The 16,217-nt window shown below is 39.7% G+C and overlaps 1 protein-coding gene across 7 annotated transcripts in view; it reads left to right on the forward strand.

Annotated features, from left to right (window-relative positions):
• UBR3 (ubiquitin protein ligase E3 component n-recognin 3) overlaps nt 1–16,217 on the forward strand; it is a 296,599-nt gene that overhangs the window by 80,789 nt on the left and 199,593 nt on the right. For all 7 annotated transcript variants that reach the window (XM_077154105.1, XM_077154106.1, XM_077154107.1 and 4 more), the window contains exon 11: nt 14,629–14,715. In XM_077154105.1, the coding sequence (XP_077010220.1) occupies nt 14,629–14,715 (87 nt within the window). The remainder of the gene's footprint in view (nt 1–14,628; nt 14,716–16,217) is intronic.

Genomic DNA, 16,217 nt, shown 5'->3' on the forward strand with positions numbered 1-16,217 from the left:
TGAAGGACAGTTTGGCTGGGTACAGAATTCTTGGCTGGAAATCTTTTTCTTTCAGGATCTTGAGCATGCCATACTACTGCCTTCTTGCCTCCAGGGTGCTAGTTGAGTAGTCTGAGTTCAGTCTTATTTGGTTTCCTTTATATGTAGTAGATTGTTTTTCTCTTGCTGCTTTCCGGATTTTCTGCTTCTCTTCAACATTTGATAGATTGACTAGATGTGCCTTGGGGATGGCCTATTTGGATTTATTCTGTTTGGAGTTCTTTGGGCATCTTTGACTTGTCTATTTATGCCCTTTATGAGGGTTGGGAAGTTTTACCCCATTATATCCTCACTTATTCTCCCTAGCCCTTTACTCCTTTCTTCTCCTTCTGGGACACCACTGATTCTTTTATTTGTGTACTTTGTTTTGGCTATCATTTCCCTGAGTTCCTTTTCAGTTTTTTCCATCTTTTTTTGCCATTTGCCGTTTTGAGTCTTTGAAGTCAGTTATCCTGTCCTCTATATCACTTATTCTTTCTTCTGTCTCTTCACATCTGGTGTTGTGCGCCTGTATTATGTTTTTTATTTGGTCAACAGAGACTTTATCCTTTGTGATTTCTGCTGTTTTTCTATTTAGTCTTTCAAATTTGTCTTTATGCTCTTTCCTGTCTTCTTGATCTCCTTTTGTCATTTGCTATCGCATTTATTTTATTAAATAGAATTGTATGAATATCTTTGATTAGTTATTATAATGTCTGTGTCTCCTCTGGTGTAATTAGATTATTAGGCATGGCTATATCTGTCTGCATTGTGATATGCTTAGTAATCTTCTGCTGTCTCTTGTGACATGTAAATATCTTGATTGGCTTGATTTTTTCAGTGATCTAAGGCCTTATGTTTGTGGGATGGCTGTACAGCAGGGAGCATGGCATGGGGTGGGGCACTCAGTGTGGTGATTTGTTTCATGGCAGTTACAGGCACAGATTGGGGATGTTATGCTGATGCTTTTGAATGTGGGTGTCCAACAGCCAGGGAAGATGTAGCTGTGTGGGTGCACCGGTCTGGGGGATGTAACCCTGGTGTGCACTGGTCTAAGGCATGGGGCCCTTTTCCCTCATGCATAGAGCTGTGGCAGCAGGTCAGTGTTACTTTTTCATGGATTGGGGGCAACTGTGACCTGGCTGTACAGGTCAGCACTTTCTCAGAGCTGGAAAGTGTGGCTGAGGGCTGTGCACATATGCGGTTCTAGGACTGTTGTAACGTGCAGTTCCCAGAGCTGAATGATGTGATGGGGGCCTGTGCACATGAGTGGCCTGGTAGTGCCATAAACAGATTTGCAGAGCTCGGGGAGGGGGGACAGAGTCAGGCTATGTGACACTATGGTCAAGGAGCATGGGCAGGGCAGCCTAGGTATGGATGGTAGTGTCCACAGCCTTTGTGCGCTGCCAACAGTCTGCAGGGAAATGGGAGGGGGATGTATTGTTCAGGAGGGGTGCAGGAGGGGTGATTTGGGTTGCACTTGAGTTGGATGTTGGGCAGGTACATGCACTGCAGGCTAGTCGGGTGCGGGCACATGGAGCTTGGGGAATGGGAGCAGGTGAAGGGGTTTGGGTTTGTGGGGTGTGGGGTCAGTCATCAGTCACGGGGCTGCGCTGGTGGGGGTAGCACGCCCAAGGAATGCAGCCTGGCTCACTTCCTAGTCTCAGGCTTCCATCTGTGCACTCCTGTGGGTTCTGTGGCTCTGTGCCTCCGTGCCTCCCTGCCAGGCTCCAGCTTTCTGCCTCTCAGTTTCTCGGCCTCTGTAACCTGGGCTGCTGACGTGGTGCAGAAGACTGTTACAGGTCAGCTGCCACCTCACTTGCCCTTCTGTCCCTTCTCTAACTTTTCAGTGGAGCAGGGCTAATCTCGAGTTGCTCTATTCAGCCATCTTCACGGAAGCTGAAGTATTGATTTTTGAAGGAAAGCAGAATTTGGGAATGATGAGCTCACATATCTATCAGAGGAAATTTTCAAACCCAATGTGGAAAATGCAGGCTGGTTTCTCCTTGAAACTTATAGTAAAATGAGAGAGGAAAGAAATAAGCTGAGAACTGAACTCTTATATACAAAGAAACCACAAATTGATGGTCTGGAAAATTCTGGACTTCCAGAAAGTGAGACCCTAAAGAATAGTGTCCCGCCTGAGGGTTTAACCAAACATGGAATCAGCCATTTCAGAAAAAGCTAGGATTTGAGATGGAGTTATCCAGGAAGGATTTGTGGAAAATCCTACTGTCTTTTTGTTGTGATCTCCGTGTGCTGCATGTAAAAACAAAAGTTTGTTGCAAGATCTGTATGAACAGAACCACTGCCAGTCTGGATGGAAAGGGACAGAAAATGGACAGATTGAAAGAAAAGTGGCTTTAAAGGCAGAATCATGGAAGCTAAGGTCTGGAGCCAGGAAATCTTTGACCATAAGAGTGGGCCTACCCATGCATGCAGAAAGGGTGAGTTTGCTCTGGAGGTAGAGGTTCAGCCTTTCTCCTTGATGTTCAGGAAGAATTTTGCCACCTTAGGCTTCAGAGAGGGTAGAATACATTCCCTAGGGATTGGGGAAAACTTGGCTGCTACCCCACTGTTCTCAAGGGGTGGAATGTGTACCCTGGAGACGGCAGAAGGTCCGGGTGCCACCAAGATGCTTGACGAGGGAGTGGCCTAAAACAAGGTGGTCTTAACCAATGTTTGAATATGTTTGAATGCTCAACCCAGTGTTGGGAGAGAGCAGGACCATTTCAGCCATTGGAAAGGATGGTACTGCTTCTTTCTCTTTCAAACTCTGAGGATAAAACATATTTCTGCAGATGGCTCTCAGGCTTTGAAATCTAATGGAGTATGCCATACAGGTTTTCAGAATTGTTTATATCTGGTAACCCCTGTTTTCCTTCCAGTTTCTTCCTATGGCAATGGGAATGTTTACCGTCTGACTGTTTCCTTTGTATAGTGGAAGCAGGTAACTTGCTCTGAGTTTCACAGGCTTACAGGCAAAGGAGAATTTTGCCTTAGGACAGATAATGCCTTTAGCTGATTTTGATGAAATTTTGTACAGTTTTGACTTATAATTGTATTGCTACTAAAATGCTTTAATGCTTTTGTGAAATTGTGATGAAATGAATGTATTTTTTATGCGAAATGAACATATCTTCCGGGGGTCCAGGGGGTCAGATGTCCTGATTTGAAACTGTTACGTAGCCCAGAAAAGCCATGTTAGTTTAGTCCAATCTGTTATTTGCTTGGAACTTTTTGATATGTTTCCATGGGGATGTGACTGACCCACTTGTGGGTGGGAGCTTTTGATTAGGTTGTTTCCATAGAGATGTGACCCCACCCATTCAAGATGGGCCTTAATCCTTTTACTGGAGTCCTCTATGAAGAAAATAAAAGGCAGAAAACAGAGAGAGAGAGCTCAGTGCTGACACTGAGGATAGAGAGATGAAACTAACAGATACAGATGTTTGGAGATGCTGAGCTAAGAGATGAAACCCAGAGTTGGCCCTGGAGAAGCTAAATGAGGACCCAGAGACACCTAGAGAGAAATCTGCTGGAGAAGGACCCCTAGACACCAGCCGTGTGCTTGCTGAGCTGATGGAGGTGTTCCAGATGTCAGTGGCCTTTATTCAAAGTTAAGATATCTTTCTCTGAATGCCTTAATTTGGACATTTCACACCCTTATAACCGTAAATTTGTAACCTAATAAATCCCCCTTGAAAAAGCCAATTCATTTCTGGTATATTGCATTTCAGAAGCATTTAAAAGCCCAAACACCATCCAAAGTATACAATCAGTAGGCTCACAGTTTCAACACATAGTTGTGCATTTGTCACCAAAATTAATTTTAGAACATTTTCAAAAAAAAAAAAAAAAAACCCCAAAATGTCCCACACCCACATTACCCCATCATTGAACACTAGCATCGGTGTGGTACATTTGTTACTGTTGATGAAAGAATAGTAAGATACTACTGTTAAGTATAGTTCATAGTTTTCAATAGGCAAGTTTTTTCCAATATACCACTCTATTATTAACTCCTTGTAACAGTGATGTACATTTGTTCTAGTTTGGGAAAGAACATTTTATCCTTTAAGGTATCTTTACCTTTTATAAGGCTGGTAAGTTTTCCCCATAATATCTTCAACTAATCATCCTAGTCCTTTTCTCCTCTCTTCCCTTCTGGGTCATAGATGAATCTTACATTTGTGCTCTTCATTTTATCCATCATTTCTCTGAGATCCCATTCAAATTTTTCCTTTTTTTTTTTTTTTTTTTGCCATTTGCTCTTTTGTGTGTTTGAAATCAATTGTCCTATCCTCTAGTTCATTTATTCTTCCATCTTTCTCTTCACATCTGCTGTTGTGTGTCTCTAGTACATTTTTTATTTGGTCTACAGCATCTTTAATCTTTGTGATATCTTCTATTTTTCTATGTATTCTCTTAAATTCTTTGTGGTCTTCTGGTGTCTTCTTGATATCCTTTATGTCATTAGCCAACCCTTTGATTTTATTTGAGTTATATGAACATGTTTGATCAGTTGTTCCAGAGTCTATATCTTTGTTTTTTTAAATTTGGTCATTAGGCTGGGCTGTATCTGTCTGCATATGCTTTGTGGTTTTCTGTTGCCTTTGAGGCATGTAATTATCTTCAGAGGGTTACTTTGTAAGTTGATTTCCTTCAGTAGTGTAAAGTTTTGTTTTTGCTGGACGGATGTGGGGCATGGGGCGGTGCATAGCAGTATAGTGTTGGGTTGTAGTGCAGGGAGAGGCGTGGGTCTGGAGCGCTATACTGGAATCTGGGTGCATGGGGGGTTGTGGGAGGACAGTGCCCGGACTGTGGGGGCAGCATGCGGCTTGAGCAGGTCTTGAAACACAGGAGTACGGTGTGACCTGGGGGATACAGAGGCAGAGTATGGTAGGAGGCAGATTGGAGGGCTTATGCAGATGTGTGGTAGCTGGTTTGTGGGCAGGTTGTGAGCGGGTGTGAGGGAATTGTGGGTATCAGGGTTTGGGTTTGTGACTTAGTGTGGGTGGGTTGCAGATGCGTACTTGAGTAGTGGGAGGAGGTCAAGGGGAACTGGATTGTGGATGTACATGTGCAGAGGGCTGAGGCTGTGTGACATGGATGTGCACGTGAGTACCTGCGAGGTGGGGGAGGGGGAGGGGTATTTGTACCCGCGTGCAGGGCAAAGGTGTGCTTCCATTTGTAGGGGTCAAGGGGTCAGGGCACAATATAAAGGTGCTGGGGCGGGCTGAATGTGTGTATGCATGTACACAGATCTGGGGTGTGGTGGCCCTGATGTGCATGTGCACAGAGCTCAAGTGGTTCATGGCAAAGTTGAGCATCTTCTTGGGCTGGGGACATGTGTGGCCTGGATGTATGGGTAAGTGCTTGCCCAGAGTTGTGTGGGTGGCATGGGTGTGTGCGTGTGGGGGGGGGGGCAGTAGAAGTGGGGTGGAGGGTCGAGGGGTTGAGACATGGTTGCTTCGGTGTCAGGGCTGGCCGGGTGCGGTTATGCATTTTTGAGGTAGCAGGCAGGAATGCACAGGTGGGGTCGGTTGGGTCAGGGGTGCTTGGCGTGCTGGGAGCGGGGCTTGGGTACATGGGCCGGGTGGGAGGGTAGGGTCGGTGTTCATGTGCTTGGGAGGGGCGTGCTCCAGGAACGTGGCTTTTGCTTACTTCCTTGGCTCATCTCCCTGACTGTGTACTCCTGAGTTCTTTGGGACTGTTTGGAAAGGGGCTTGTTAGGTCGTTTGCATTAGCTTGATCGTCTTTGTTTCTGTGCGTCTCAGCTCCTCAGATTTTGCAACCAGAGCCTCCCTATTGGGTGTAGAAATTATAGCCTGGACTCACTATCCCAGTGGTTTTTATGTCACTTCTCTAGCTATTCCTTAAAGCAGGGGTGAACTAGACCTATCCTATTCTGCCATCTTCCTGGAAGCCCAAAAGTTTTGATATATTGTGTTCTGGTTTTCATTCATCTCGAGATGTTTACTGATTTCTCTTGCAATTTCTTCTTCCACCCACTGATTTGGGTTTTTCCATTTATTTGTGAAGTTTTCAGTTCCCCTGCTATTACTGTTTTCCTGCTTCATTATATTATGATGAGAGAAAGTGCTGTGTATAATTTCAGTCTTGTTGACTTTATTAAGTCCTGTTCTGTGTCCCAGCATGTGGTCTATACTGGAGAATATTCCATGAGCATTTGAGAAAGTATATATATCCTCCTGTTTTGGGGTTCAGTGTTCTGTGTATATCTGCTAGATCTGGTTCATTTATCATACTTTTTAAGTTCTCTGTTTCCTTATTGTTCCTCTGTTTAGATGTTCTATCTATTGAAGAGAGGTTGCATTAAAATTTCCCCCTATTATAGAGGTGTCTCTACTCCCTTGTGTTTGCCAGTGTTTGCCTCATGTACTTTGGGTCACCCTGGTTAGGTACTTAGATATTTATGATTGTTATTTTTCTCGATGAGTTGCCACTTTTATTAATACATAATGTCCTTCTTTTTCTCTTATAACGTTTTTGCATTTAAAGTCTGTTTTTTCTGATACTAGTATGGCTACCCTAGCTTTTTTTTGGTTACTGCCTGTGTGGAATATCTTTTTCCATCCTTACATTTTCAACCTATTTGTATCTTTGCATCTATAATGAGTATCTTGTAAATAACTTAGATGGATAATATTTTTAAATTTATTTCGCCAATCTGTACCTTTGATTGGGGAGTTTAACCCATTAACATTCAATGTTATTACTGTAAAGTTAGTACTTACTTCAGTCATTTTATCCTTTGGCTTACATTTGTCATATGGATTTTTTCTGTTTTTTTATCCTTTTAGTTACTCTTACTGATAATCTTCATTTCCACACACTCTTCCAAGACTCTCTGTCCTGTCTTTTCTTTGCAGCCTCCAGAGCTCTCTTTACTTTTTCTTGTAGGTGAGGACTCTTAAAACTCTCTCAGCTTCTATTAATCTTTGAATATTTTTAACTCCTCCTCATTTCTAAGGGCCAGCATTGCCAGATAAAGAGTTCTTGGTTGGCATTGTTTCTTTATATCGATCACTGCCTTCTCACCTCCATAGTTTCTAATGAAAAATTGGAGCTTGGTCTTATTTAGCTTCCCTTATATGAATGACTTTTCTCTTGCTTTCAGAATTCTGTTTCTCTTTGGCATTTGTATGATTAGTATGTGTTTTGGAGTGGGTCTATTTAGATTTATTCTATTTGTAGTACATTTGGCCTTCTTGGATTTGCTTATATATGTCTTTTATAAGGGTTGTGAAATTTTTAGCCCTTATTCCTCAGATATTTTTTCTGGCCCTTTCCCTTCTCTTCTTCTTGTACACCCATGATACAAATATTTTTGTGCTTTGTGTTAGTCATTTCCCTGAGACCCTGTTCAATTTTTTCCATTCTTTTAACCATCTGTTTTATTGTCTGTTTGAATTCAGATGCTTCATCATTTCCCTTGTTGGTCTTTTCTTCTGCCTCTTCAGAACTGGTGTTGTGTATCTCTAGTATTTTTAATTTCATCTATTGTGCTTTTCATTTCCATAAGATCTATTAGTTTTCTGTGTATGCTTTCAAATTATTTATGATCCTCCGGTTTCTTCTTAATATCCTTTATCTCTTGAGCCATCTCCTTGAATTGATTTAGGATATTTTTTTGAAGATCTTTGCTTAATAGTTCCAAATTCTGTATCTTTTCTAACTTTTCAATTTGTTCTTTTGAATGGGCCATATCTTCCCAAGTATTCATGTACCTTGGATTTTTTGCTCATATGTGTTCATCTGATTATTTTGATGGGTTTATTCTGAAGGTGAATTTTTCTGTCCTGTTTAGGATTTTATTGTTGATTGGGTTTGTAGTAAGATTCTTCTTTGATAGTTAATTTGTCAGTATTTCCCAGCTAAAACAGGTCCAGGCATCTGTGCTAGAGGTGTAGACCATATCCTTAGGGTCCTGAGGGAGGGTCCGGAAAAGCTCCAATAAGACACCCCCCCCCACCCCCGTTATTTTTCCTTTCATGTCACAAAGGCTGCACTGGTAAGTTTGCTCAGCAGATGGTGCCCTTTGACTGCCTGTCCTCCTCAGTCCTCCAAGGCAGGCTGTTATTGCTTTTTGCCAGTTTCACCCTGGTGTTGTTGAAAGAGTGGTGCCCAATGATGTATGACCAGGACAGGCTGAACAATGGGGGATCCCACCTTCTAACTTCACTGGCAAATATATGGATGAGTGTTGGTTTGTGTCTACTATCTGTACATGGGGCAGAGGTCCCAGTTTGCAGCTGTCCCAGTCTACAGCCATTCCCCAGGTAAGTATGGACCACCCACTGCTGTTTCCCTCTAGTGTTGGATGGGTGCCAGGAGCCGTGGATGGAAATATTCACAGTCTCTGACTGTGTTTTCTCAGTCTCTTTGTTCTGAAGTTCCTTGGATGTTATACTAACCTCCCTTGTCTCTGATCCCTGAAACAGTTCAGACAATTTCTGCCTGGCCACTTGCTGCTTTGGGAAGATAAGTAGGTTCTATTGCTTTCTCCCCAGTCCTCCGTTTTGGAAGCTTCTCTTGGGTGCCCTTTTGTATGCAGTATTTCTCAATGACTTGTGTTCTGCTCTGAGTCCCTGTGGACTTGTGTCTGGATATGCTTGGGGTTCTAACTCATTACTGTAAGTGGAGGTGCAAGGAATCTGGGCCACTCTCTCTGAGCAATTCCCTAGCTGCATGGGACTAAGGGAGATGAGTGGTCTATCTGAGGCAGAAGTTTCCTACCTGATTTTTTTTTCTTTCCTCGATTCACCCTACTGAGAGTCCTTCTTTATGCTCTACCATCTTCTAGACTTCTGAACAAGTGGAATTTGTCTTATTCACTGAATCTCTGGGGAAGTTTTTTCAGGGGATCTCTTACATCACCATGTTGAGGACCTCACACCTATTGTAGCTTTTATCATAGATTTTGAAATTGGGTAGTTATTAGCTAGGGTTCCCTAAAGGAACACAATCAGCTGGAGATATCTGTAAATATAAAATTTATGAAAGGCTCTCATGTAACCATGGGGATGTAGAGTACAAGGTTTGTAGGGCAGGCCACAAACTGGCGGCTCTGATGAAGATCCTCAATGAGCTCTCAGGAGAGGCTGGCTGGCTGAAGTAGGAAGAGTGATTGTCTCTTCTGAGTTGTCCTTAAAAAGCCTTCTGATGATTATATTAAGCATCACTCCTTGAAGAAGACATTCCCCTTAGCTGATTGCACATCAGCTGTAGATGCCACCAACATGGTCACGCTTTAAGTCCATGAAATGTCTTCAAAGCAACATACAGGCCAGCACTTGCCTGACCAGGCAACCAGGCGCTACCACCTGGCCAAGTTGACACATGAAACTGACCATGACAGGTAGTTTGAGTCCTCCATCCTTTTCAAAATTTGTTTTGTCTCTTTAATGTCCATTGTATTTCCATATCAGTTTTAAGCTCAGTGTGGCTATTTCTGGGGGGAAAAAAAGGCAGTTTGAATTTTGATATATACTGTATTGAATCTGAAAATTAATCCTGGGAGCATTGCCATCCTAACAATATATAGTTTTCTAATTCATGAGCACAGGAATTTTTCTTTTATTTAGGTCTTTTTTCATTTCTTTCCACAATGTCTAGTTTTCAATGTGCAAGTCTTGTACTTCCTTCATGAAATTTATTCCTAAGTGCTTTATTGTTTTTGATGTTATTGTAAATGGAACTGTTTTAATTTCATTTTTGCATTTTTCTTTGCTAGTATACAGAAATAAACTGATTTTTGTAAATTGATCTTTTATTCTGCATCCTGATTGAACTCATTTATTAGCTTTAATAACTTTTTTTGTATGGCTTCTTTAGGATTATTGCTCTATAAGATCATATCTGCAAATAGATTTATTTTACTTCTTCCTCTCTATTCTGAATGCATTTTTTCCCTTTTTCTTGCCTTTTTGCCCTGGCTGTACCTTCTAGTACAATGTTGAATAGAATTGATAAGGGTAGATATCCTTGTCTTGTTCCTGATTTTAGGCAGAAAGCTGGTCTTTCATCAGTAAGCATTTTATCACTTTTATATTTTTCATGGGAGTTCATTATCAGGTTGAAGAAATTCTTTTTGATTCCTAGTTTGACAAGGGTTTTTATTATGAAAAAGTGTTGAATTTTTTCAGATGCTCTTTTTGCAAAAACTGAAAATGTTTATATGTTTTTACTCCTTTTTCCTATTAATGTGGGTGTTATGTTGGTTGAATTTCATTCCAGAATTTCTTTCATCCCAAAGTGGGCTGACAGATTAGTATCTTGTGCTAGCATGGTGGGCACCATATGTGTAGCTCCTTTTTGTTTGTTTGTTTTTAGCTTTTTTTCCTTGAAATACTTTCAAACTTATAGAACAGTTAAATACCTAATACAAATCCCATTTAGAGAACTCCAATATGCCCCTTTCCCCTAGATATCCAGATCTACCAATTTTAACATTTTGCTACATTTACCATATTATTCTATTTATTTGTTCATCAGATTACCAACCCATCTGTCTATCTACTCATCAACACTCAAGTGTAGGTTGTATACACCAGACTCCTTGAACACTTAATATTGCCCTATACAGTTTTTAAGAGCAAGGATATTCACTTATGTAACCACCTTAATAGCAGTTACCAAATTCAAGAAATTTATCATTGATATAAAGCTTTTAGTCTATATTCCATTTTTTTTTCATATGTCCCAGAGGTGTTCTTTTGGGCCTTTTCTCCTCCATTATTAGATCTTGTCCAGGATCATATATTGCATTTAGTTATTACTGTCTCTTTAGTTGCTCTTTCTTTTTTTTTTTTTCATTCTGAGAATGTATATGCAACATAAACTTTGCCATGCCTATGCATACCGTTCAGTGGGATTACTCACATTTGCAATGTTGTAGTACTCTCACACCCTCTCTATTACTGAAACTTTCTCAGCTTCCCAAACTGAAACTCTACACCCATTATGCACTAACTCCCATACTCCCATATACTACCTCCCTGTCCCTGTCAACCTGTACTTTAATTTCTGTTTGTATGAGCTTGAAAATTCTGATACTTTCTTTGTAGTTACTATGGGTTTTAAATTTAACATTTTCAGTCTATAACAATCTCATTTTCTTATATATCAACTTTAACTTCAGTAGTCATACACAAACTGTTTATATACTCTTCCATTCTCCCCACCTTTATGTAGTTCTTTTTACAGATTGTGTGTTTATAATTATAAATCTGAAAGCAGATTTATCATTACATTTTTTGCATTTGCTTTTTAGATCCTGTAGTATATAAAAAGTGGAGTTACGAGCAAAAATATAATAGTATTGCTGTTTATTTTTACCCATGACATTACCCTTACTAGTGTTCCTTATTCTTCATGTGGCTTCTGTATATTGTCTAGTGTTCTTTCCTTTTAACTACAGAACTCTAGTATCTCTTGTAGATTTGGTCTTGTGGTGATAAGCATCTTCAACTTTTGTCTATGAAGGTCTTAATCTCTCCCTCATTTTTGAAGAACAATTTTACCAGTTAATTCTTGGATGGCAGTTTTGTTTTTAGCATTTTAAATTGGTATCTCACTGCCTTCTTGCCTCCATGGTTTCTGATGAGAAATTAGCACTAAATGAGGATCCCTTGTATGTGACATATTGCTTCCCTCCTGTGGCTTTCAGAATTCTCTCTTTGTCTTGGGCATTTGATAGTTTGATTATTGTGTGTTATGGTGTGGGTTTATTTGTATCTCCTGTTTGGAGTTCATTGAACATCTTGGATGTGTATATTCATGTTTTTTGTTAAATTTGGGAAGTTTTCAGCCATTGTTTCTTTAAATGGTCTCTCTGCCCCTTGTTGTCTTCTCCTCTCTGGGATTCACTTGATAATGACCCAAAGGTACTTTAGGCTCTGTTTACCTTTCTTCTTTTTCCTTTTTGCTCCTCAGACTGGATGATTTTAATTGTCTTATTCAAGATTACTGACTAACTTCTGCCAGCTCCAATCTGCTATTGAATCCCTCCAGGGGATTTAAAATTTCTGTTACTGTGGTCTTCAGTTCTATTTGATTCCTTCTGTTTATCTGATGTTTTCCTGATTTCTTAGTTTCTTGTCCATGTTTTCCTTTAGCTCTTTGAGCTTACTTAGGGTCTTTTTTTTTTAATTATTATTCTGTATGGTGGGGGTCACATTTCATGTATCTTGTTATTGCAGCACCATTTGTTTGTTTGGGTTTTTTTTTTTTTGCTTGTTTGTCTTTTTGGAAAGTGCATGGGCTGGAAGTCAAACCCGGGTCTCCCAACGTGGCAGGTGAGAATTCTACCACTGAACTACCCTTGCACCATCTAGGACCATTAGTTTTTGGGTTCATGATCCCAAAATCAAACCCGGGTCTCCTACGTGAAAGGCAGACAGTCTAACCACTGCACTACCTGTGCACCCCAGGACCGTTTTAAAAGTCTTTTTCTTGGTATATCACAGGTCTGGTCCTGTTCACTGATGGTTTCTTATACTTTAATTTTATCCCTTGCTTGGGCCATCACTTTATGTTTCTTTGTATGTTTTGTAACCTTTTGTTGAAACCAGGACATTTTGATATTTTAATGTCTCATTCCTGGAATTTATTCTCTGAGGTGTCTGTTTCCATAGCTTTTATCCAACTAGTGTTATAACAGAGCTTTCCTTGCTTACCACAACTAACCACAACAATTAAAAAAAAAAAAGGAAAAATTAAAAACACCTTTCCCATTCTTTGCATATTGACCTGAGTGAGAGCTTAGGGCTGCTTGCCCTGATACTTCCTGCACATGCATTTTTCTTGAGCAATGTTCCATGTGGCCCTAGGAGTTCCATTTATTAGATAGAAGTGTCTCCTCTTCCTTAGGAAACAGTTTATTCATGGTCCAGGGGTCTGCACTGTGTATCCTATTTCTAACAATCTTTTGCTTCAGGCACCTCCTTGACTGGTCTCCCATAGCATTCAATAGGAGACCTCTTTAAACTGACGTCTATATGTAGGGCAAATTCTATGATAACAAGTCCCTCAGGCCAGCACCAGACAGACTGGGCTAAAACACACGTTTCCAGTGTGTGTCTGAGGTTACTCTGCTCCTTCTGGAATTGGGACCAGGAATCCTCACTGTGAGCATTGGCTGACTCTGTGCTGAGTCATTGAGAGGTGGTGGTGAACCAGCCTGAGTACCATGAGATCCTACTGCTTTTTTCCCCTTCTTTATTAGAGAACTTGTGGGTTTGTAGAACAATCATGCATGAAATATAGGATTCCCACATACCACCCTATTGTAAACCTTGCATTGGTGTGGAACACTTGTTATAATTGATGAAAGCACATTTTTGTAATTCTGTTAGCGTGAAACAAAAATGAACTATTAGTTAAGCCATGAATTATATCTAATAGATCCTGCTACTTTTAAGTAGCTTTTTTTCTTGGTCAGTGTTCACCCCATTACTAGTCAGTCCTTCAGCTGTTTTCTGGAGCTTTGAGAAGGATGTTTCTACCAGTTCTTGCTGGTTGTTCAAAGCTTCTGAGGGGGGATGGAGCCCTGAAGTATCTTATTCTGCTGTTGATTGGGTGGGGTCCATAGCTGCTTCTACTAGGGAAAGGCCCAGCTTCAGACCACATAACTGAGATATTTTTTTGGCCTAGAGTACTAGGGTAGGCCAGACATTGACTTATCTTCAGCTCCTGCCTTAAGGCTATAATGGGTTTCTCCCTCTGAACTCTGCTTTTCTGTCAACTGAGTAGGGTTCAGAGTTGCAGTCAGAGGAACCTTGAGCTTTTTCACTTATGTAGAGGTGCTGACTATAACAAAATCCCCTTAGGTTGACCCAACCTCTTCTCCCAAACCATTACTTTACTGTTTCACCCAACTTCTCCCTCTTAGAGTTGTGGAGAGTGATTGGGCTTTGGGGACAGAGCCAGGTAAGAAGCTTCATTGTCATGTTCTATTTTTTATTTTTTGGTGTAGGCCCAAATGTATGTATATGGATTATGCTACAATACCTAAGGGAGACAAATCCTTTCTTTTGGTCCCTTCTAACAGCTTAATGAATCTTGACTGAAAGTTTAAAGATTGGGATCTCTTTAACTGTCTTTTCCACCCTGTTAAGTAGATTCGAGGGATAGGTTGAAGACTTGCTGGAAATAAAATATCAGGATCAGCTTTCCTAATCTTTGCTGATGGCTAATAGCTGCCTGATATCTAAATTCAGGCACCTGTGAAGGTTTTTGCTTGTGGACCAAGAGTTTTATGTGACCCACGAATAGAGAATTTGTAATAATTTTGAAATGGAACCCATATATAGCATATAAAAGTTTATTTCAGCTTTGACTCATTTTCAGGAACATATGATATAAAGAGAGCATATTGTGTTCTTTAAGCATCACATTGTTTACAGATTCCTATTAGTTTGTATAGGGGAGATTTCATGAAATGGCAAATGTAGAAGTTATTTTGAAAATTTACACATTTTAGTATTATATGTCCAATATATATAACTTATTGTTACATATACATAATTTGAAGTTTAAAATATATATTTTATGTTTAAAAATGTATATAACTTATTATTCTAGGAAACTCAAGAATATACCCGAAATGTTGTTAGATATTGCCTTGAAGCTCTTCAAGACTGGTTTGATGCTATTAACTTTGTAGATGAGGTATGTGTATTTTTGATATACATAAAAATATTTAAGAAAAAAAATCTATTAGACCTCATTTAACATTGAAAATAATGAATATCTTATGGATAAGGAAGAGAAGTCAGAATGAACATATTAGGGTTTTTAAAAAGAAAATGTGGAGAGGGGGACCAGTTTCTTGATGTTTAGGAGATTTCATGGTGCAATAATCATGTCTGCTTATTTCCTAGAGAGGGGTGTGTTTTCTTGTTCTGTTATTAAATGTGTATGTCTCACTATTTCTCTAGAGTGAAAATTAATTTCATTTGAAGAGGCAAAAGTGACAGTGCAAATGCACATAAGATGGGGGAGACAATAGAAAGAATATGACACTTTATTAATTGGACGATGTCTTCTACATATGAAAAGATGAGCTTGAGAAAAGGCAGTTGTTATTGATGAGGAACTGAGAAGAGTTGACACAGAACATGCTATTTATGAATTGAACAAGGGGTCGCATTTAGTTAGTTTACAGTCATAATTCTCTTTCTATTACTCCTATTAAGTGGGGCCAGAATGTGCCATATATAAGAAAGATACCCTTCAGCCCCTTCACTCTGATCTTATTTCTAAACCCTGGGTAGATAGAACTCCTGCTGTCTGTTTTTATAAGGGAGTGAAGCTTTTCTTTCTTTCTTTTTTTAAATTTTGATACAGTGACAATCTTATTGAAAAATGGAAGTGGAGTACAAAGAATATTTTTTCCTGAACAATTTGAGATTAAATTGTGACCTGATGTCACACTATACCCAAGTACTTTAGAGTATATTTTCTACAGAGACATTTTCCTACGTAATCAGAATATAGCTATAAAAATTAGGAAATTAACATGAATATATTATTACATCTAATCCTTAGACCTTATTCATGTTTCATCAATCATCTAGTAAGGTCCTTTATAGCAAAAGGATGCAGTTTATCATCATCACATGAGGCATTTTGTTGTCATGCCTCCAGTCTCCTTCTGGAACATTTTCTTTGCTTTTTCAGGACAATGGTATTTTTGAAGGGTACAGGTCAGTTATCTTTGGCAGGAATATTACAGAAATGATGCTGTAATCTTTCCAGTGCACCTTATTTGGTGGTTCGGGATTTCTGTCTGCATTATTACTAATGGTGTTCCCTTTGATCACTAGATTGGCGTGTTTTGTGCTGGACTTCTTCACCATAGAGTTAGCTTTTTCCCCATTGTAATTAATAATATATTTTGTGAGGATGTGCTTTGGAACTATGTAGATATCTATTTTCTCATCAAATTTTCAGTTTGTTCGTTTGTTTAGTTTTGTCTATAGGGATTCATAATTTTCTATTTTATTCAGTAGTTATAATCCATTACTATTATTTGATGCACAAATTGTTTCATATGTGTCCCCTGTAAGCTCCTTCAAGCTGGCTTCTGTGTCCTTTTGACATGTCCCATTATCTTTGACCATTTCCTTGCTTTGTGGCCCAGTAAGATATTTCAGGCTCACCTTCTGTTT

The sequence above is a fragment of the Tamandua tetradactyla genome, chromosome 3 (genome assembly GCF_023851605.1).
Source record: "Tamandua tetradactyla isolate mTamTet1 chromosome 3, mTamTet1.pri, whole genome shotgun sequence".
Lineage (NCBI taxonomy): Eukaryota > Metazoa > Chordata > Mammalia > Pilosa > Myrmecophagidae > Tamandua > Tamandua tetradactyla.